Below are 23,903 nucleotides of genomic sequence, written 5' to 3'. Positions count from 1 at the left end.
GACACAGGTCAGTCTACAGATCTCCCCCTGAGAGAGAGGGACTGAGAGACACCAGTTTGTATACAGATCTCCCCCCAAGAGGGACTGAGAGACACTGGTAGGTGTACAGATCTCCCCTAAGAGACAAGGAGTGAGAGACACCGGTCAGTGTACAGATCTCCCCCCCACCACCACCACCCGAGAGGTACTGAGAGACACTGGTCAGTGTACAGAACTCCCCCTGAGAGAGAGGGACTGAGAGACACCGGTCAGAATACAGATCTCCCACTGAGAGAGAGGGACTGAGAGACACCGGTCAGTGTACAGATCTCCCCCCCACCACCACCACCCGAGAGGTACTGAGAGACACTGGTCAGTGTACAGATCTCCCCTAAGAGACAAGGACTGAGAGACACCGGTCAGAATACAGATCTCCGTACCCCCCCCACCCCCCGAGAGGGACTGAGAGACACTGGTCAGCGTACAGAACTCCCCCTGAGAGAGAGGGACTGAGAAACACCAGTCAGTATACAGATCTCCCCCCAAGAGGGACTGACAGACACTGGTCAGTGTACAGATCTCCACTGAGAGAGAGGGACTGAGAGACACCGGTCAGTGTACATATCTCCCCTGAGAGAGAGGGACTGAGAGACACCAGTCAGTATACAGATCTCCCCCCAAGAGGGACTGAGAGACACTGGTCAGTGTACAGATCTCCCCTAAGAGGCAAGGACTGAGAGACTCCGGTCAGTGTACAGATCTCCCCCCCCCCCACCCACCGAGAGGGACTGAGAGACACTGGTCAGTGTACAGATCTCCCCCCAAGAGGGACTGAGAGACACTGGTCAGTGTACAGATCTCTCCCCGAGAGAGAAGGACTGAGGGACACTGGTCAGTGTACAAATCTCCCCTGAGAGCGAGTGACTGAGGGACACTGGTCAGTATACAGATCTCCCCCCAAGAGGGACTGAGAGACACTGGTCAGTGTACAGATCTCCCCTAAGAGACAAGGACTGAGAGACACCGGTCAGTGTACAGATCTCCCCCCCGCCACCCCCCAAGAGGGACTGAGAGACACTGGGCAGTGTACAGATCTCCCCCTGAGAGAGCGGGACTGAGAGACACCGGTCAGTGTACAGATCTCCCCTGAGAGAGAGGGACTGAGAGACACCGGTCAGTGTACGGATCTCCCCTGAGAGAGAGGGACTGAGAGACACCGGTCAGTGTACAGATCTCCCCCCCCACCCCCCAAGAGGGACTGAGAGACACTGGTCAGTGTACAGAACTCCCCCTGAGAGAGAGGGACTGAGAGACATTGGTCAGTGTACAGATCTCCCCCCAAGAGGGACTGAGAGACACTGGTAGGTGTACAGATCTCCCCGAAGAGACAAGGACTGAGAGACACCAGTCAGTGTAGAGATCTCCACCCAAGAGGGACTGAGAGACACTGGTCAGTGTACAGATCTCCCCCCAAGAGGGACTGAGAGACACTGGTCAGTGTACAGATCTCTCCCCGAGAGAGAAGGACTGAGGGACACTGGTCAGTGTACAAATCTCCCCTGAGAGAGAGTGACTGAGGGACACTGGTCAGTATACAGATCTCCCCCCAAGAGGGACTGAGAGACACTGGTCAGTGTACAGATCTCCCCTAAGAGACAAGGACTGAGAGACACCGGTCAGTGTACAGATCTCCCCCCCGCCACCCCCCAAGAGGGACTGAGAGACACTGGTCAGTGTACAGATCTCCCCCTGAGAGAGCGGGACTGAGAGACACCGGTCAGTGTACAGATCTCCCCTGAGAGAGAGGGACTGAGAGACACCGGTCAGTGTACGGATCTCCCCTGAGAGAGAGGGACTGAGAGACACCGGTCAGTGTACAGATCTCCCCCCCCCACCCCCCGAGAGGGACTGAGAGACACTGGTCAGTGTACAGAACTCCCCCTGAGAGAGAGGGACTGAGAGACATTGGTCAGTGTACAGATCTCCCCCCAAGAGGGACTGAGAGACACTGGTCAGTGTACAGGTCTCCACTGAGAGAGAGGGACTGAGAGACACCGGTCAGTCTACAGATCTCCCCCTGAGAGAGAGTGACTGAGAGACACTGGTCAGTGTACAGATCTCCCCCCCCCGCCCGAGAGGGATAGAGAGACACCAGTCAGTGTACAGATCTCTCCCCGAGTGAGAAGGACTGAGGGACACTGGTCAGTGTACAGATCTCTCCTGAGAGAGAGGGACTGAGAGACACTGGTCAGTGTACAGATCTCCCCTGAGAGAGAGGGACTGAGAGACACCAGTCAGTGTACAGGTCTCCACTGAGAGAGAGGGACTGAGAGACACCGGTTAGTCTACAGATCTCCCCCTGAGAGAGAGTGACTGAGAGACACTGGTCAGTGTACAGATCTCCCCTGAGAGAGAGGGACTGAGAGACACCAGTCAGTGTACAGATCTCTCCTGAGAGAGAGGGACTGAGAGACACCGATTAGTCTACAGATCTCCCCCTGAGAGAGAGGGACAGAGAGACACAGGTCAGTGTACAGATCTCCCCCCCCCGCCCGAGAGGGATAGAGAGACACCAGTCAGTGTACAGATCTCTCCCCGAGTGAGAAGGACTGAGGGACACTGGTCAGTGTAGAGATCTCTCCTGAGAGAGAGGGACTGAGAGACACCGGTCAGTGTACAGATCTCTCCTGAGAGAGAGGGACTGAGAGACACTTGTCAGTGTACAAATCTCCCGATGAGAGTGAGGGACTGAGAGATACTGGTCCGTGTGCAGATCTCCCCCTGAGAGAGAGGGACTGAGAGACACCGGTCAGTATACAGATCTCCCCCTGAGAGAGAGGGACTGAGAGACACTGGTCAGTGTACAGATCTGCCCCTGAGAGAGAGGAACTGAGGGACAGGGTTCAATGCAGAGCTGCCTGTCTGAGACCTTCTGGGAAACAATTTTAATGAGTGTAACTCCAGCCAAATCTTCATTTTTGCTCTGCGGCTGAATCAAATTAAATGAATTTCCTCAAGTCAGCTCCCAACGGGCAGGGTATAGGCTGGTAGTTCAGGGTGTTTATATATAGAATAACAGATCACTGGGGTGTGTTACAGGCTGGGGTCTAATCCAGGGGTTTGGTTGGTTTATATATAGATTAACAGATCCCTGGGAGTGGGTTACAGACTGGGATCTAATCCTGGGGGTTTGGGGGTTTATTTATAGAATAACAGATCCCTAGGACTGGGTTACAGACTGGGATCTAATCTGGGCTTTGGTGGTTTATTTCTAGAATAACAGATCCCTGGTGTGGGCTAAGGGCTGGGATCTAATCTGGGGGTTTGGGGGTTTATTTCTAGAATAACAAATCCCCAGGAGTGGGTTACAGACTGGGATCTAATCTGGGGGTTTGGGGGGTTTATATATAGTATAACAGATCCCCGGGCCTGGGTTACAGACTGGGATCTAATGCATGGGGTTTTGGTGGTTTATGTATAGAATAACAGATCCCCAGGAGTGGGTTACAGACTGGGATCTAATCCGGTGGTTTGGGGGTTTATTTATAGAATAACAGATCCCCAGGAGTGGGTTACAGACTGGGATCTAATTCAGGAGTTTGGGTGGTTTACATATAGATTAACAGAGCCCTGGGAGTGGGTTACAGACTGGGATCTAATCCCGTGGTTTGGGGGTTTATTTATAGAATAACAGATCCCCGGGAGTGGGTTACAGACTGGGATCTAATTCAGGAGTTTGGGTGGTTTATATATAGATTAACAGATCCCTGGGAGTGGGTTACAGACTGGGATCTAATCCGGGGGTTTGGGGGTTTATATATAGAATAACAGATCCCCGGGAGTGGGTTACAGACTGGGATCTAATCCGGGGGTTTGGGGGTAACAGATCCCCGGGGTGGGCTAAGGGCTGGGATCCGCTCTCAGGGTTGGGTCTTCACTGACGGTGGTGGGTTTGCTCTCTGATAGACACAAATGAGTGCGCGTCCCTTCACCAGCCATGCCCGCCGGGTCTCAGCTGCTACAACACCATCGGCTCCTACTCCTGCCTCTGGACGCCAATCAGCTGCAGCATCGGTTACCAGGCCAGTGAGGACAACACTCGCTGTGTGGGTGAGCCCCCCCACCCCCTGGTCTTCCCTGACCTCCCTTCCATTCCACCCCCCCAAACGGCCCGTGGGTGGGGTAGATCCCTTCTCATCTCTCCCCGGGCTCTCCCTCGGATGCTGGTCAGATGGTCCTATCAATGCAATCACATCCAACTGGAGGGGTGGCGAGGGAAGGGAGGTGAGGGGGGAAGGTGGTGAGGAGGGTGTAGCAGCAAAGACAGAGGTGGCAGGGAGGGAGGGGAAGTGAGGAGAGTGGTCCATAAAGACCATAGGAGCAGAATTAGGCCATTTGGCCCATCAAGCCTGTTCCGCCATTCAATCATGGCTGATCTTTTCCTCCCCTCCTGAGCCCCACTCCCTGGCCTTCTCCCCGTAACCTTTGTTGCCGTGTCCAATCGAGAACCTATCAATCTCTGTCGTAAATACGCCCAACGACCTAGCCTCCACAGCTGCCTGTGGTAACAATTCCACAAATTCACCAACCGCCGCCTAAAGAAATTTCTCTGCATCTCTGTTTTAAATGGTCGCCACTCTATCCTGAGGCTGTGCCCTCTTGTCCTAGACTCCCCCATCATGGGAAATGTCCTTTCCACATCTACTGGTCGCAGAGAGGGAGGGGTGGCGATGACGGAGTGGTGACAGAGAGGGCTGATGAGGAGGGAGTGGTCACAGGGAGGGAGGGGTGGCGATGAGGGAGTGGTCACAGGGAGGGATGATGAGGAGGGAGTGGTCACAGGGAGGGAGGGGTGATGAGGAGGGAATGGTGGCGAGGGGGGCATTGAGGGATGAGGAGCAGTGAGGAGAAAGCAGTGGGACGAACACAGAGAGGGGGCAGTGCTTTGGAAGGAGGGAGGGATAGACGGACAGAGTTGGGAAGGACAGTGATAAGGGAGGTGCAGCAAGGAGGGAAGGAGGAATGAAGTGGAGGACGGGGAGGGCAATGATGGGGAGGGTGGTTGCTGTTGGCCCAGAGACTTGAACTGGTGTCTAATGGAGACCCCACCCCCTGACTCCCTCACCCTACTGTGTGCAGACGTGGACGAATGCCGAGATGACTCCCACCGCTGCCACGCCGATCAGGTTTGCCGGAACATTCCGGGCAGCTACAGGTGTGACTGCCGGCTGGGGTACCGGCCTGACCCTGTCACCAGACGCTGTGTGGGTAAGGACCCTGGTGTTGCTCCTCACTCCCTGTCCCTCCTCTCCCCTCTGTCTTACCCCTCTATCATCTCCTCCCCTCCCACCTTTGACACCCCCACCCCCACCCACCGCTCCTCTGTGTCTGACCCTGGGAGTGTGTGATGGGACGGTGTGGAGGGAGCTTCACTCTGTGTCTGACCCCGGGAGTGTGTGATGGGATGGTGTAGACAATAGACAATAGATGCTGGAGTAGGCCATTTGGCCCTTCGAGCCAGCACCACCATTCACTGTGATCATGGCTGATCATCCACTATCAGTATCCAGTTCCTGCCCTATCCCCATAACCTTTGATTCCGCTATCTTTAAGAGCTCTATCCATCTCTTTTTTGAAAGCATCCAGAGACTTGGCCTCCACAGCCTTCTGGGGCAGAGCATTCCATATATCCACCACTCTCTGGGTGAAAAAGTTTTCCTCAACTCTGTTCTAAATGGCCTACCCCTAATTCTTAAACTGTGGCCTCTGGTTCTGGACTCACCCATCAGTGGGAACATGCTTCCTGCCTGCAGCATGTCCAATCCCTTAATAATCTTATATGTTTCAATAAGATCCCCTCTCAGCCTTCTAAATTCCAGAGTATACAAGCCCAGTCGCTCCAATCTTTCAACATATGACAGTCCCGCCATCCTGGGAATTAACCTTGTGAACCTACACAGCACTCCCTCAATAGCAAGAATGTCCTTCCTCAAATTTGGAGACCAAAACTGCACACAGTACTCCAGGTATGGTCTCACCAGGGCCCTGTACAGCTGCAGAAGGACCTCTTTGCTCCTATACTCAATTCTCCTTGTTATGAAGGCCAGCACGCCATTAGCTTTCTTCACTGCCTGCTGTACTTGCATGCTTGCTTTGAGTGACTGATGTACGAGAACACCTAGATCTCATTGTGCTTCCCCTTTTCCTAACTTGACTCCATTTAGATAATAACCTGCCTTCCCGTTCTTACCACCAAAGTGGATAACCTCACATTTATCCACATTAAACTGCATCTGCCATGCATCTGCCCACTCACCCAGCCTGTCCAAGTCACTCTGCATTCTCATAACATCCTCCTCACATTTCACACTGCCACCCAGCTTTGTGTCATCGGCAAATTTGCTAATGTTACTTTTAATTCCCTCATCTAAATCATTAATATATATTGTAAACAGCTGTGTTCCCAGCACTGAACCCTGCGGTACTCCACTGGTCACCACCTGCCATTCCAAAAGGGACCCGTTAATCGCTACTCTTTGTTTTCTGTCAGCCAGCCGATTTTCAATCCATGTCAGTACTCTGCCCTCAATACCATGTGCCCTAATTTTGCCCACTAATCTCCTATGTGGGACTTTATCAAAGGCTTTCTGAAAGTCCAGTTACACCACATCCACTGGCTCTCCCTTGTCCATTTTCATAGTTACATCCTCAAAAAATTGTTTGTGTCTTCCCTGGTGAAGACAGATCCAAAGTACCTGTTCAACTCATCTGCCATTTCCTTGTTCACCATAATAAATTCACCTGCTTCTGTCTTCAAGGGCCCTATTTTGGTCTTAACTATTTTTTTCCTTTTCACACACCTAAAGAAGCTTTTATTATCTTCCTTTATATTCTTGGATAGTTTACCTTCGTACCTCATTTTTTCTCTGCGTATTGCCTTTTTAGTTACCTTCTGTTGCTCTTTAAAAGTTTTCCAATCCTCTGGCTTCCCACTCGTCTTTGCTATGTTATACTTCTCTTTCATTTTTATACTGTCCATTACTTCCCTTGTTAGCCACAGCCTCCCCTTACTCCCCTTAGGGTCTTTCTTCCTCTTTGGAACGAACTGATCGTGCACCTTCTGCATTATCCCCAGAAATACCTGCCATTGTTGTTCCACTGTCATTCCTGCTAGGGTATTGTTCTATTGAACCTTGGCCAGCTCCTCCCTCATAGCACCATAGTTCCCTTTGTTCAACTGAAATACTGACACTTCCGAGTTTCCCTTCTCCCTCTCAAATTGTAGATTAAAACTTATCATATTATGGCTCCTAATGGCTACTTTACATCGAGGTCCCTGATCAAATCCGGTTCATTGCACAACACTAAATGTAGAATTGCGTTCTCTCTGGTAGGCTCCAGTACAAGCTGTTCTAAGAATCCATCTCAGAGGGACTTCAAAAACTCCCTTTCTTGGGGTCCAGTACCAACCTGATTCCTCCAGTCTACCTGCATGTTGAAATCCCCCATAACAACTGTAGCATTACCTTTGCAACATGCCAATTTTAACTCTTGATTCAACTTACACTCTACATCCAGACTACTGTTTGGGGGCCTGTAGATAACTCTCATTAGAGGGAGGTTCACTCTGTGTCTGACCCCGGGAGTGTGTGATGGGACGGTGTGGAGGGAGGTTCACTCTGTGTCTGACCCTGGGAGTGTGTGATGGGACGGTGTGGAAGGAGCTTCACTCTGTGTCTGACCCCGGGAGTGTGTGATGGGACGGTGTGGAGGGAGGTTCACTCTGTGTCTGACCCTGGGAGTGTGTGATGGGACGGTGTGGAGGGAGCTTCACTCTGTGTCTGACTCCGGGACTGTGTGATGGGACGGTGTGGAGGGAGTTTCACTCTGTGTCTGACCCTGGGAGTGTGTGATGGGACGGTGTGGAGGGAGCTTCACTCTGTGTCTGACCCTGGGAGTGTGTGATGGGACGGTGTGGAGGGAGGTTCACTCTGTGTCTGACCCCGGGAGTGTGTGATGGGACGGTGTGGAGGGAGGTTCACTCTGTGTCTGACCCTGGGAGTGTGTGATGGGACGGTGTGGAGGGAGCTTCACTCTGTGTCTGACCCTGGGAGTGTGTGATGGGACGGTGTGGAGGGAGGTTCACTCTGTGTCTGACCCTGGGAGTGTGTGATGGGACGGTGTGGAGGGAGCTTCACTCTGTGTCTGACTCCGGGACTGTGTGATGGGACGGTGTGGAGGGAGTTTCACTCTGTGTCTGACCCTGGGAGTGTGTGATGGGACGGTGTGGAGGGAGCTTCACTCTGTGTCTGACCCCGGGAGTGTGTGATGGGATGGTGTGGAGGGAGCTTCACTCTGTGTCTGACCCCGGGAGTGTGTGATGGGACGGTGTGGAGGGAGCTTTAACCTGTGTTCTGACCTTTGCCTCTCCTTTACATTCCTGCTACAGATTTTACCTTCAGTGGGACTTCCCTGCCCCTTGGTGGTGGGATTATGGGGTACTTTGATCCGGGAAGTTTCAAACAGCTCCAGGGTTGGGGGACAGGGGTGGTGTGCAGAATGGGAACTTGGAGCAGTGGAGGCCTCCGTTCGGGTTAACAGGATTGAGGTTAAACCCCTGACTCTCTCTTGCTGTCTATCTCTCTCTCGCTATCTGTCCATTCATCTCTCTTCCTGTGTCTGTCTCTCACACACTTTCTCTCTCTCTCTCCTGTTACTCTTTCTCTACTCTCTCTCTTGCTGTCTGTCCATCTCTCCCGCTCTCCGTGCGTGTCTCACAATTTCTCTCTCTCTCACCCCGTCTCTCCCCTCAGATATTAACGAGTGCCGTCGGTACCAGGGCCGGATCTGTGCCCAGCGCTGCCTCAACACCCCGGGCTCCTATCAGTGCGGCTGCAACGTGGGATTCCGCTTGGCCGCAGACGGCCGGACCTGCGAAGGTAATTAGCCCTCACTTGAGGGGCAGATGCGGCGGTGGGGTCAGAATCCCCTCTGACTGATGAGGGAACACCCCACCTCCCAACCTCCCAATGCGCACTCACATCTCCCTCTCTCGATGGGGAGCGTATCTGCCCCCAGTCCCTCACCGAGACAGAGGGAGCACCTCATATCGGACCCTCAGCGTCAATTCCGGATCCTCCGCTCCTCAGCGCCTGAGTACATTGAGGTCTGCTGCTGAGTTCTTGCAGCATTCCCTGTGTGTTACTGAGTATACAAGCTAATCTTAAGTGCTCATGGCCACACTCAAGCAGTTACAGGTTTTGCTGTCCTATTTTTATTTAATGTGTTTTTACCACTTGTCCTGTCTTTTTACGCTGCATCAGATTCGGAGTGACAAATCTTTCGTTCTGCTTTACGCTTGCTACTGAAGGACGTCGACAAATAATCTTGAATCTCCAATCTCTAAAGTGTTCCTGTCCATGTACAGTGCCTATAAAAAAATATTCACCACCCCCTAGCAAGTTTTATTGTTTTACAACTTTGAATCACAGTGGATTTCATTTGGCTTTTTTTGACACCAATCAACAGAGAAAAAAAAAGACTCTTTTGTGTTTTAAAAGTCTGCTAGTATTTTCCCCAGTAATATTTATTTAACAAAACAGCGCAGAGGAGGCCCACCCTGACACTTTGAGCCCCATCACCCCAGCAACCCCCACAAACCCCAGCCTAATCACGGGACAATTCACAATGATCGATGAGCCTACCTGGTACGTCTTTGAACTGTGGGAGGAAACTGGAGCACCCAGGGAAAACCCCCACATTCCACGTATAGAGGCCCCTTGGAGAGTGGCGCCGGAGCTGACCTCCGGATTCCGGAGCAGCCCGCGCTGGAATAGCGTCTCGCTAAACATTATGTTCCTGTGGCGCCAGTAATACGCCTTCAGAATTTTGTCCCTGGTAATGAACACCTCTGTCAAATCTCCCCTCATTCCCCTGTGCTCCAGGGAGTGAGGTCTGAGCAATGGCTCAGCCGGCAGAGGCAAGCATATCGATGGCTTTAATCATAACCCTGTGCGACCTTCAGACCACTGTCTGCCTCCTCCCACCACTCTATTAACTTTCAACTGAGTGATGTGGAGAGGCACCATCTCTCCATGAACACCCCTTCTGCCCCCCCCCCCCAGTGTACAGGGTCACCTCTGCCCCCACCCCCACACTCTCTGGTGTGCAGGGTCACCGTGAGCACCCCTCTGTCCCCTCCTTCCTCTTCGCGCCCGCTCTTGCTAGTTATTTCACCACCTGCCCTTTGCCTTATCCTGTCGGTGTCTCCCCTATGCTCGCTGCCCGTGATGATTTGACCAGGGCGTGGAACGGGTTTGAGGGTGTCGGGGGTGGGGGTGTTGTGGTTTGCAAAGTGTCCCGATCGAATCCACCTGTCTACCCGCTGCTAACCCGGCCCTTCTGTCCAGACGTCGACGAGTGCCAGGACAGCCCCTGCAGCCACGACTGCCTCAACGTACTGGGATCCTTCGAGTGCCGATGCCAGAGGGGATTCACCCTCAGCCCCGCCAACAGGACGGCCTGCCTGGGTGAGCGGTAGGAGGGTTGGGGGTGGTGGTGGCTCAGCTTGACCGTTCACTCCGCCGGCTGTGGGGTGGAGGTGATCCCCCATTCCCGTCGGTGATGCAGGGGGTAGAGCCACTGCCCCTCGCGTCCGGTCCGAGCCTAACCGGTTCTGTCCGTCTGTCTGTGGAGTCTGCACGTCCTTCCTGAGGACTCCCCCTTCATGGCACAGAAGCAGGCCCTTCTGCCCATCCTGCCATACTGACCCATCTCTTGACAAATCCAGTCCCTTTTGCCCACTCTAGGCCCTATCACAGTTTCCCCATTACACCTTGCACCTTAAAACTATGCCTTCTAGTTCTTGATTTCCCCCTGCCCCCGGGGAGAGAGACGCCCCAGAGACGTGCAGGGTGGGTGGGTAAATTGGGCCCCCAGTGTGTGGATGAGGGGGTAGGGTCTGGGGAGAGTTGATGGGAAGGTGGCTGATGATGAAATGTGTTCAATGCAAATGGGATTTTGAGGGCCAGCATGGGTATTGATGGGCTGAAGGGCCTGTTACTGCACTGTAGATTCCTCAGCTTCTGAACGGGGGTGGGGGGGTGGTTTCTGCTTTGTCCCCCTTTCAGAACCAGATTCATGTCACCAGAATCCCCTTTCATTCTTGCAGCCATTGTCCTCTCTCTGTTGTCCCCACACTTCAATACCCCAATCTCCTGCCCCACCACTTAAATAATAAAAGCATAAATCATAGGAGGAGAATTAGGCCATTCAGCCCATCGAGCCTGCTCCGCCATTTGTGGCCGATTTATTTTCCCTCTCCTGCCTTCTCTTTCTCCTCGTAACCTTTGAATCCCTCAATCATAAAGGACCCATCAAGCTCCGTTTTAAATATACCTCCACATTCATTGCCTCCACAGCTGTCTGTGGCAATGAATTCCACAGATTTGCTCCCTCTGGTTAAATAAATTCCTCCTCTCTGTTCTAAAGGAATGTCCTTCTCTTCTGAGGCTGTGTCCTAGGAAACTTTATCTCTATGTCCACTCTATCTAGACCTTTCAATATTCTTCCAAATTCCCCATGAGTCCAGACCCAGAGCCATTAAAGATTTCTCATACATTAACTCTTTCATTCTCATAAATCAGAATTCTCCTAAATCTCATCTGGACCCTCTCCAATGCCAGCACATCCTCATATCAAGGGCCCAAAGCTGCTCATGATACTCCAAGCATGGAGTGACTAATGCTCATAAAGCCTAATAGAGCATAGAAATCTACAGCACGTTACAGGCCCTTCGGCCCACAATGTTGTGCCGACCATGTGACCCACTCTAGAGACTGCCTAGAATTTCCTTTGCACATAGCTCTCTATTTTTTCTAAGCTCCGTTTACCTAACTTGGAGGCTCTTAAAAGACCCTATTTTATCCACTTCCACCACCGCCACTGGCAGTGCATTCCACACACCCACCACTCCCTGTGTGAAAAACTTACCCCAGACATCCCCTCTGTACCTACTTCCAAGCACTTTAAAACTCTGCCCCCTTGTGTTAGCCATTTCAGCCCTGGGAAAAAGCCTCTGGCTACCCACACGATCAATGCTTCTCATCATCTTATACACCTCCAATTGGTCGCCTCGCATCCTCCGTCGCTCCAAGGAGAAAAGGCCGAGGAGACTTGCCCTATTCTCATAAGGTATACCCTCCAATCCAGAGCCCGCCAATACATCCTTGCTTTTATGTTCTAGTCCTCTTGAAATTAATGCAAGTTAACCTTCAGAAAATCCTGCACGAGGGTTCCCACTGACACATCAGCCCTCTGACACCTTCCTCTGGGCCACTCTCACCCTCACCTCCAACCTGGGGAGCTTTGGAGAATTTATCTCGAAAGATCTTACACCATCCCGGTATAGGAGCAGAATTAGGCCATTTGGCCCATCGAGTCTGCGGAGGGGGCTCCCCCGCTATAGGAAACATCCTCACCACATCCACTCTATCCAGGGCTTTCAACACTCGATAGGTTACCCTGACAGTATCGGGGAAAAGGAGCAAGGCTCCAATGGAAGAGCATTCAATTAGACTCTGTAGACTGTTTGCTTTCAAATTGAGAGATGTCCCAATACAGGCCACTGGGATGAGGCCAAATTGAATCTAATCCCCAACCAGTCGACGTGACCTCCCCTCACCCCACAAAGCTTGACTGCAGAGATAGGAGTGAGGACTGAAAAGATCCAGACATTGTCAGTGTAGGAGCTGGAGGAGCACTGGAGGTTATAGGGATGCGTTGGGAGGAAGGGACGGACTGGAGGATGCTACAGAGGTAGAGTGATGGAGATACACAGAAGCAGGGAGGGGTACGGGGGCTGTAGAGTCTGGGAGATGTCAGGTGGTGACAGGGAGGAGATAGGAGTCTGAGGGACTTAGAGGGAGGGGTGTTGAGGTTGGAGGGATTAAGGGCCAAAGGGGTGACAGAGACAGAGATAAGGGAGGGGTTCAGGTGCTGCTGATGGGTGGGGGGAGAGATATAGAGACTGGGAGGGAATTAGAAATTCTGGATATTGTAAGAGACCAAAATAAGAAGGGGTTGAGGGATCAGAGAGGGCTTTGGAGGGGCCACAGTGAGTTAAAAAGGAAGGAGAGGGAGCCCAGGGTCTGATTGGTGGGGAAGGAGATGGAGACAGGGAGGGAGAAGGAGGTGCAAGGTCTGGATAAGGTTACAGGGTAGGAGATGGAGACAGGGAAGGGAGGCAGGGGAAAGAGGGGGCCAGAATGAGTTACTGTACAAAGCAAGGAAAGCAATGGAGACAGGCAGGGGTTGCAGGGTCCAGACTGGGTTATAGATGCAGTGAGATATGTTGGGGGTTGTGGAGACGGAGATCGGAAGGGGAGTGGAGGGGAGGGGATTACAAAGGTGGGAGATGGGGATGGGTATAGGGGCTATAGAGGTAGGGAGGGAGACAAGAAGGGTCTAGGGGTTCCATTTATGGAGGAAGGGAGGAGTGTAGGATGTTATGGAGGGAGATAGATGGAGATGGGGAGGGGTGCATGGGGTTACAGAGGTGAGAAGGGAGATGGAGTTAAGGAGGGAGACAGAGATGGAGAAGGGTCTAGGAGTTTACATCTAGGGAGGGTGGAGTGTAGGGAGTTCAGGAGGGAGATGGAGACTGTGAGCAGTGTGGGGGGGGTTACAGAATTATGGAGGACAGAGATGGGGTAGGGTGTTGCAGAGGAAGGGAGGACAAAGATGGGGAAGGGTGTTACAGCGTTTGAGATGACAGAGATGTTTGGGTGGACAGAAATGGGGAAGGCTGTTACAGAGGGTGGACAGAGATGGGGAGGGATGTTATAGAGTTTGAGAGGACAGAGATGGGGAGGGTTGTTATAGAGTTTGAGAGGGCAGAGACGGGGAAGGGTGTTACAGAGTTTGAGAGGACAGACGGGGAAGGGTGTTACAGAGTTTGAGAGGACAGACGGGGAAGGGTGTTACAGAGGGTGGACAGAGATGGGGAGGGTTGTTATAGAGTTTGAGAGGGCAGAGATGGGGAGGGTTGTTACATAGTTTGAGAGGACAGACGGGGAAGGGTGTTACAGAGTTTGAGAGGACAGACGGGGAAGGGTGTTACAGAGGGTGGACAGAGACAGAGAGGGCTGTTACAGAGTTAGTGAGGACAGATGAGAGGTTACGGTTAAGGAGGGGTGTAGCAGGTTACTGAGTAAAGGGGTGAGGAGGACAGATGCAGAAGGTAGGGAGGGAGATGGGGGGGTGGGTAAAAGGGGTTGTAGGGGTTGGTAGAGCTGGTTACCAAAAGGACATTTGCTTCAAGGACTCTAGCAGGACCTGAACACGGGACACTCCCGATTTAGCCGATGTTCATGACACATCAGTAATGGGCTCTCATGCCTGGGTGAGCTGTGGGTTACACGGAGTGCCAGCACAAGGGGTGGGTAGGAATTGGGGTGCTGTGAGCATCGGAATAGCAGAGTTGGTTCCTGGACGAGCCCGGGTGGGTTCTGTAGGCACCTGGGGCTCAGAGTGTGCTGGTGTGGCAGTGGGTAATCATTGTCCATTGTTTTCTGGCAGACATTGACGAGTGCTTACTGTCCTCCCCATCGCTCTGTGCCTATCAGTGCACTAATACACCAGGATCCTTCACATGTAGATGCCCTGACGAGGGCTATGTACTCTCACCCAACGGAAGGAACTGCAAAGGTACTGTTAAAGCAGATTCTGTAAACTGTTTGCTGTTGAATTAGATTCTGTAGACCGTCTGCTGTTGAATTAGATTCTGTGGACCGTCTGCTGTTGAATTAGATTCTGTGGACCGTCTGCTGTTGAATTAGATTCTGTGGACCGTCTGCTGTTGAATTAGATTCTGTGGACCGTCTGCTGTTGAATTAGATTCTGTAGACCGTCTGCTGATTAATTAGATTCTGTAGACCGTTGAATTAGATTCTCTAGACTTTAATTAGATTCTGTAGGCCAATTGATGTTTAATTAGATTCTGTAGACTGTTACTGTTGATTATTTAAACACATGTATTGCCACTGCCTGTGAGAAGATCATGGTTCTCCCTTATTCTGCATAGTTTTCCTCCAGGTTGTTGTTTCCTCCTAATCACAAGTGGTTCGGTTTAGTAGCTAACTTGCGAGCTGCCCCCAGCACATCCCCAGATCGTGTTGGCCATTGACGCATCACTGCATGTTTCGATGTATATGTGGCAAATAAAGTTAATCTTTAAATCTCTCCCTTCTTGTCTTGTATAGTGCTCTCTTGTTTTGGACTCTCCAGCTCTGAGGAGAAGACAATAATCATCCATACCCCTCTTCATGATTTTGTAAACTTCTCTGCACATTCTCCTGCGCTCCAAGTAATAAAGACCCAGTATAACCAACCTCTCCCTAAATAACACAGGCTCTCCAGTGCAGGCGGCATCCTTGTAAATCTCTCCTGCACCCTCTCTGGCTGGACGATATCTTTCCTGTAAGGCTGTGTAATTCTTTCTGCTTTTCTTCACCAGACCTTGATGAATGTAAACTTGGGACACACAACTGCTCAGCTGACGAGAGCTGCTTCAATATTCAGGGCACATTTAAGTGCCTCTCCTTCGAGTGCCCCGCCAACTACAGGAGAGTGGGACAGACGTAAGTAATCTTGTCCACGACCCTGTGGTAAATCACAGAACAGTGGAGCACATATGCGCCCTTCCTTATGATGCGCCAAATTATATTAACCAACTCAATTATGATCAGTCTGCCCTGACAACTTTGAGGATCTATGGACGTGAACCCCAAGATCCCTCTGTTCCTCTACACTGCCAAGACTCCTGAATCCTGCCTTTGTTCGATTTTCTGAAGTGAATCGCTTCACACTTTTCCGGGTTGAACTCCACCTGCCACTTCACAGCCCAGTTTTGAACCTAGTCACCGTGCTGAAACCTATGGCGACCTTCTACACTGTCCACAGCTCCACCAGCCTTTGTGTCATCTGCAGACTTACTAACCCATCCCGCCACTTGTTCACCAGTCATTTATAAAATTCACAAAGGTCATGAGTCCCCGAACAGAGCTCTGCGGAAAAAAAACACAGGTCACCGACTTCCCTCTAAAACCACCCTCTTCCAATGGTGGACGAGCCAGTCCCGAATCCACACAGACAAGTTCCCCCAGATACCAGACCTCTTGACTTCCTGGATGAGCTTCCACGGGGAATCCTTGTCAAACACTTTCATGGAAATCCATGCACGCCATCGCCACCGCTCTACCATCATCAATTTGTTTAGTCATTTCCTCAAAAAAGTTAGTCAGGCGCCTGCCTCCCACAAAGCCAATAAGTCCCTAATGCTTCTCCGAATGCTCGGAAAACCTGTCTCTCAGAATCCTCTCGTTTGCCACTGGCGTGAGGCTCGCAGGTCTATAATTCCTATGTTAGAACATTTTCAATCTTCCAGTCATCTGATACTATTCTGTGCACAGGGAGGTTGCAAAGTTCCAAGTTCCAAAGCTGTAGCAATCTCTTCCCTTGTTTCCCATGGTAAATCTCGTCTGATCCCAGAAACTTATCTGTCCTAACAGTCTACTTAAGCAAGAGTCTGGAGTACATATTTAAGGACACCGTATAGATTTTCTCTTCCAGACCGTTTTCTGCAAGTTACGTGGTCACAACCCCCCGTCATTAGCTAATCCCGTTTCTCCGTGTCGCCAGCCGGTGTGAACGCATATCGTGCCAGGGTTACGTGGAGTGCCAGATGATCCCGCGGACGATCACCTACTACCAGCTGACCCTTCCCACCAACGTCCGGGTGCCAGCCAATGTCTTCCGCATGAGACCCTCACCGGTGTACGCCGGCGACAACATCCTGCTGTCCATCACCAGGGGAAACGAGGCCATGTTCTTCGGCACCCGCCGCCTCAACCCCTACATGGGCTACGTCTACCTGCGGCTCCCGCCGCGCCAGCCCCGCGACTTCCTGCTGGACGTCGAGATGACGCTCATCCGCCAGGGAGCGGCCACCAAGTTCATCGCCAGAATCTACATCTTCATCACGGCCCCCCTGCTCTGAGTCCGCGTGCTCCTGCTTCCCTCCCCCCTCCCTCGCCTTCCCCACTACTCATTGTAATTGTACCACCACCCTCACCTCCCCCACGACCCACCCTCAGAAGGCCCTGACGTGGCTGTCAATCCGCACAAGAGCCCATAGTTATTCACTCAGACCCCAGGACTGTGTGATGGGATGGTAAGAGGGAGCTTCACTGTGTGTCTGACCCCGGGAGTGTGTGATGGGACGGTGTGGAGGGAGTTTCACTCTGTGTCTGACCCCGGGAGTGTGTGATGGGACAGTGTGGAGGGAGTTTCACTCTGTGTCTGACCCCGGGAGTGTGTGATGGGACGGTGTGGAGGGAGTTTCACTCTGTGTCTGACCCCAGGAGTGCGTGATGGGATGGTGTGGAGGGAGCTTCACTCTGTGTGTGACCCCGGGAGTGTGTGATGGGATGGTGCGGAGGAAGCTTCACTCTGTGTCTGACTCCGGGAGTGTGTGATGGGACGGTGTGGATGGAGCTTCACTCTGTGTCTGACCCTGGGAGTGTGTGATGGGACGGTGTGGAGGGAGCTTCACTATGTGTCTGACCCCGGGAGTGTGTGATGGGACGGTGTGGATGGAGCTTCACTCTGTGTCTGACCCCGCGAGTGTGTGATGGGACGGTGTGGAGGGAGCTTCACTCTGTGTCTGACCCCGGGAGTGTGTGATGGGACGGTGCGGAGGGAGCTTCACTGTGTGTCTGACCCCGGGACTGTGTGATGGGACGGTGCGGAGGGAGTTTCACTCTGTGTCTGACCCCGGGAGTGTGTGATGGGATGGTGTGGAGGGAGATTCACTCTGTGTCTGACCCCGAGAGTGTGTGATGGGACGGTGCGGAGGGAGTTTCACTCTGTGTCTGACCCCGGGAGTGTGTGATGGGACGGTGCGGAGGGAGTTTCACTCTGTGTCTGACCCTGGGAGTGTGTGATGGGACGGTGCGGAGGGAGTTTCACTCTGAGTCTGACCCCGGGAGTGTGTGATGGGACGGTGTGGAGGGAGCTTCACTCTGTGTCTGACCCCGGGAGTGTGTGATGGGTGTTTCACCCTGTGCCCGACCCCGGGAGTGTGTGATGGGATGGTGTGGAGGGATTTTCACTCTGTGTCTGATCCCGGGAGTGTGTGATGGGACGGTGTGGAGGGAGCTTCACTCTGTGTCTGACCCCGGGAGTGTGTGATGGGACGGTGCGGAGGGAGCTTCACTGTGTGTCTGACCCCGGGACTGTGTGATGGGACGGTGCGGAGGGAGTTTCACTCTGTGTCTGACCCCGGGAGTGTGTGATGGGATGGTGTGGAGGGAGATTCACTCTGTGTCTGACCCCGAGAGTGTGTGATGGGACGGTGCAGAGGGAGTTTCACTCTGTGTCTGACCCCGGGAGTGTGTGATGGGACGGTGCGGAGGGAGTTTCACTCTGTGTCTGACCCTGGGAGTGTGTGATGGGACGGTGCGGAGGGAGTTTCACTCTGAGTCTGACCCCGGGAGTGTGTGATGGGACGGTGTGGAGGGAGCTTCACTCTATGTCTGACCCCGGGAGTGTGTGATGGGTGTTTCACCCTGTGCCCGACCCCGGGAGTGTGTGATGGGATGGTGTGGAGGGAGATTCACTCTGTGTTTGACCCCGGGAGTGTGTGATGGGACGGTGTGGAGGGAGTTTCACTCTGCGTCCGACCCCGGGAGTGTGTGATGGGATGGTGTGGAGGGAGATTCACCCTGTGAGCGACCCCCAGAACAGTATGCTGGGATGGTGTCTGGCCCTCTGTTTTCAGACTGCTTGGTTGGGACAGCATTGCACAGAGACCTTACCTCAGGGAATACCATGCATTTGGATTAGGGTTAACCCTCACCCTCACCAACCACACAGCCAGCAATCCAAACAGTTGAGGAACACCCTCATAACATGAAGCAATTAAAATTATTCACATGAACTTCACTTCCTTTGCGTTAGACCATTAGATCATAAGACAAAGGAGCAGAAGCCGGCCATTCGGCCCATCGAGTCAGCTCCACCATTTTATCATGAGCTGATCCATTCTCCCATTCAGTCCCACTCCCCCGCCTTCTCACCATAACCTTTGATGCCCTGCCTACCCAGATACCTATCAATCTCTGCCTTAAATACACCCAATGACTTGGCCTCCACTGCCGCCCGTGGTAACAAATTCCATAGATTCACCAACCTCTGGCTAAAAAATATTCTTTGCATTTCTGTTCTGAAAGGGCGCCCTTCAATCCTTAAGTCATGCTCTCTCATACTAGACTCCCCCATCATGGGGAACAACTTTGCCACATCCACTCTGTCCATGCCTTTCAACATTTGAAATGTTTCTTGAGGTCCCCCGTCATTCTTCTGAACTCCAAGGAATACAGTCCAACTCACTCATTCCCGGAATCATTCTAGTGAATCTTCTCTGTACCCTCTCCAACGTCAGCACATCCTTTCTTAAATAAGGAGACCAAAACTGCCCACAGTACTTCAAGTGAGGTCTTACCAGTGCCTTATAGAGCCTCAACATCACATCCCTGCTCCTACACTCTATTCCTCTAGAAATGAATGCCAACATTGCATTCGCCTTCTTCACCACCAACTCAACCTGGAGGTTTACCTTAAGGGTATCCTGCACGAGGACTCCCAAGTCCCGTTGCATCTCAGAACTTTGAATTCTCTCCCCACTTAAATCAGTTAGATCAGTGGAATTCTCCATGGGGTTTAGTTATATTGTACTAAAGCAGGCCATTCGGTCCACTGAATCTATACTGACCCTCATGTCTAAGTGTACTAATCCCACGTGCATGCATTACTTTCAACCCCCTTTCTGGCCTCACTCCATGCCTCCTTGATGTTACGTGTACAGAAAGAGACCTCAGCATCTCTATGCCGGCCTTGATGCCAAATGAAGCAAAAATTCCTTCTGCCTGCACCTGATCCAGATCACTCCATGTCAATGTGTTCAAACACCACTATTGCATCTGCAGCCCAACACCCCTCTGTGTGGAGAAGTACCTGCGATTTTCCTCTGAAGTTAACCCCGCTCACCGTAAATACATGCCCTCTGATACGAGGCATTTTGACCCTCGGAGGAAGAGGTCGGCTGTCTAAACCTCTTAACTCATAAATCTCTGTTAGTCTCTGATGCTCCTGAGAAAACTTATCTAACCACTCCTGATGAAGAGTCTAGGCCCAAAATGTTGACTATTTATTCCTCTCCACAGATGCTGCCTCACCTGCTGAGTTCCTCCAAAATTATGTGTGTATTACTCTCCTTATGTAACATTGTGCAAAAGTCTGAGGCATATATATCTAGCTAAGGCTTCAGCACGGTACTGTAGTAATTTTGTGTATTGCACTGTACTGCTGCCAAAAAAAAAGGACGAATTTCATGACATATGTGAGTGATGATAAACCTGATTCTGATACGGATCTCTATCGTGGATTGAGAGTGGGAAGGGGAATCATGGTTGGGGAAAGGGGAAGGGCGAGGGGAGATAGCGGGATGCACTGGAGAGACATTCTGTAATGATCAATAAACCAATTGTTGGGAATCAAATGACCTTGCCTAGTGTCTCAGGGTTGGGTGCGTCTGCACCAGCACCAACCCCCAACCCTGGAACTCCTCTGCCACCTGTCCCACACCCAGCTCTACACAGTACTGTGTGGCTAGGCACAGCTCAAATACCACCTATAAATTTGCTGACGATACAACCATTGTTGGTAGAATCTCAGGTGATGAAAAGGTGTACAGGAGCGAGATAAACCAGCTAGTTGAGTGGTGTTGCAGCAACAACATGGCACTCAGTAAGACCCAAGAGCTGACTGTGGACTTCAGGAAGGGTAAGATGAAGAAACCAATCCTCATGGAGGGACCAGAAGTGAAGAGAGCGAACAACTTCAAGTTCCTGGGTGTCAAGATCTCTGAGGATCTAACCTGGTCCCAACATATCAATCCAGCTATAAAGAAGCCTACATTACATTGGAAGTTTGAAGAGATTTGGTTTGTCACTACAGATGTACCATGGAGAGCATTTTAACAGGCTCATCACAGTCTGGTATGTTGGGGGATGGGGGAGGGGTGGCTACTGCACAGGACCAAAAGAAGCTCCAGAAAGTTGTAAAATTAGTCAGCCCCATCATGGCTGCTAGCCTCCGTAGTATCCAAGACATCTCCAAGGAGAGGTGCCTCAGAAAGGCAATGTCCATCATTAAGGACCCACATCACCCAGGATATGCCTTCTTCTCATTGTCACCACCAGGAAGGAGGTACAGAAGCCCGAAGGCACACACTCAGCCATTCAGGAACAGCTCTTTCCCTTCTGCCATCCCATTTCTAAATGGACGTTCAACCCATGGACACCACCTCACTACTGTTTTATTTCAGGGTTTTTTTGCACTACTTAATTTAACTAATTAATAGATAAATATACTTAACTGTTTTTCTCTCTATATTTATCACGTATTTAATTGTAGAGCTGCCGTAAAGTTAACAAATTTCATGACGTACGCCGATGATATTAAATCTGATTCATGTGCCCAAGACTTTGGCACAGTACTGTAGCTGATACTCTCTAATCCAGGCAGCATCCTGGTGAACCTCTTTTGTAAGCGCCCCCGCCCCCCCTACATCCTTCCTGTGCGTACTGGAGTGACCAGAACTTCACACAGTACTCCAAGTGCACCTTTTTATGCAGCCGCAACTTGACCATGACTCTTGGACTCCACATCCCCACCGAGGAAGTCAAGCATTCCATATGGTTTCGTTTGCACTGGGAGTTGTGTACCTGCCCCCTGAGATCCCTTGGTACATCAGTGCTCCCCAGAGTCCTGCCATTTTCTGTGGCTTCCACTTGTCCCGTCCTGCTCTACCGCTCCACTCAGTTAAGGTACTGAGAGGAGGTCTGTTTCCACCTTCAGACACATGAATTTCACTTGACCAGCCTCCTGTTTCTGAACCCCCTACCCTCTCCCCTCACCAGTGTCCCGAACTTGACCGCCATTAGGATGTGGTTCCTTGTGCATCCCAGAGGAACCCATCGAGATTTCAGGAGAAACATTGAACAGTACAGTACAGGCCCCTTGGCCCTTCCTCCTTGTGCTCCCTCACTACTGATAGTATATCCCATCTTCCCTCTTTTCAAGAAACCTTTCACATCTCTTATCAGAGTGGACGAATAGAGGGATCTTAGGATCCATGTCCACAGATCCCTCAAAGTTGCAAGGCTGGTTAAGAAGATTTGTTGGCCTTTGTTGGTTGGGGATTGAGTTCAAGAGCTTTGAGGTAATGTTGCAGCTCTATAAAACCCTGGTTAGACCACACTTGGGGAGTATTGTGTTCAGTTCTCCTCAGTAGAGGAAGGATGTGGAAGCTTTCGCGAGGGTTCAGAGATCTATCAGGGTTTTGATCATCAACTGTACTCTTTTCCATAGATGCTGCCTGGCCTGCTGAGTTCCTCCAGCATTTTGTGTGTTGCTCGGATTTCCAGCATCTGCAGATTTTCTCTCGTTTCTGGTTATGTTGGAGGGAAGGGTTAGAATTGATCTTAGAGAAGGTTGGCACAACATTGTAGGCTTAAAGACCTGTACTGTTCTGTTGCTCCTGAAAGCCCGATGGGTTCCCTCCCTCTCAAGAGGCCAGGACCTTACCCCTCCCTCATCTCTTCCCAGGCGACACCCATGGTGAAGGGTGGGGGGAGCCAGACACTCCCTCTCTGTGCATTGCTCCTGGTTCTGGACTTACCCGGTGGGCGTTCTCCAGTGCAGACCCTGATCACTTTAACCCTCCACACACTCCAGAGGAGGCTGCCTCCTCTCCGTGTGCCTCAACAGTCACTGCAGCCCAGGCCATTCGGCCCGTTGTTTGGGACAGCCACACAGTCTGACCCCCGGTTTCCCGCACCAGATCTGCAGTCTCTGCTGTGTGAATGTTGAAATGTCTCTTCCATCCTTTCAGTCCGGTCCAGACCTCAATGGTACTGAGTCAGAGAGCCGTATAACATGGCAACAGGCCCTTTGGCCCAACTCGGCCATGCTAACCAAGTTCCCCACCTGAGATAGCCCTATTTACCTCTGTGTATCCTGCAGCCCTCTAAAGCTTTGCTTTCCGCGTCTTTCAAAACCTCTCAGTCATCCTCTGTATAAGATGATAAGAGGCAAGTTCAATCGTCAGCCAGAGACGTTCTCCCAGGGCAGAAATGGCTAACAGGAGGCACCATAATTTGAATATGATTGGAGAAAAGTATAGGGGAGATGTGAGAGGTAGGCTTTCTTTTTAAACAGAGAGTGGTGGATGTGTAGAACACCCTGCTGGGGTGGTGGTAGAGGAAGATAAGACCATAAGACGTAGGAGCAGAATTAGGCCATTCAGCCCATCGAGTCTGCCCTGCCATTCCATCACGGCTGATCCCGGATCCCACTCAATCCCATACACCTGCCTTCTCGTCATAACCTTTGACGCCCTGACCGACCAGGAAATGATCAACTTCCATCTTAGATACACTAAGGACACCTATGGATGGTTTAAAAAATTGCAGAGCTATGTAGGAGGGAAAGGTTAGACTGACCTTAGGGAAAGGTTAAAAGGTGGGCACATCATGGACCGAAGGGGGTAAAAAAGGTTGCCCTTCATTTTACATTCCCTCCCACAGTTCGTCCTTGAAACCCCCGTCACTCCCCTGTAACTCTGAACGTTCTTCCCTCTGGGAACACTACCGACCAATTCCGTGTTAATTTAATGTTTGAGAAACTGTTCGGTCGAATGCTATTCACTTCCATTTACAAGTCAAAATTTTACCGCTCTGTACTCGAGTTATTTTAATCCTCACAGCTTGTCAAAGCTGGGGGTGGGGGGTGGGGGGATTCCA

General features: G+C 51.5%; 1 protein-coding gene across 1 annotated transcript in view; it reads left to right on the top strand.

The window, feature by feature from the left end:
* The window catches only part of LOC140190273 (fibulin-1-like), a 148,515-nt gene extending 127,919 nt beyond the window's left edge, over positions 1–20,596 (top strand). Inside the window, exons 10-16 of the mRNA XM_072246857.1 lie at positions 3,946–4,089; positions 5,119–5,247; positions 8,793–8,918; positions 10,389–10,508; positions 14,557–14,685; positions 15,494–15,617; positions 16,678–20,596. Of these exons, the coding sequence (XP_072102958.1) occupies positions 3,946–4,089; positions 5,119–5,247; positions 8,793–8,918; positions 10,389–10,508; positions 14,557–14,685; positions 15,494–15,617; positions 16,678–17,035 (1,130 nt within the window). The 3' untranslated portion in view covers positions 17,036–20,596. The remainder of the gene's footprint in view (positions 1–3,945; positions 4,090–5,118; positions 5,248–8,792; positions 8,919–10,388; positions 10,509–14,556; positions 14,686–15,493; positions 15,618–16,677) is intronic.
* Positions 20,597–23,903: the final 3,307 nt, after the last annotated feature.

Source organism: Mobula birostris, chromosome 29 (genome assembly GCF_030028105.1).
Source record: "Mobula birostris isolate sMobBir1 chromosome 29, sMobBir1.hap1, whole genome shotgun sequence".
NCBI classification, from domain to species: Eukaryota; Metazoa; Chordata; class Chondrichthyes; order Myliobatiformes; family Myliobatidae; genus Mobula; species Mobula birostris.
The sequence above is the reverse complement of the archived record's forward strand: the minus strand, read 5'-3'. Positions and strand labels throughout refer to the sequence as shown.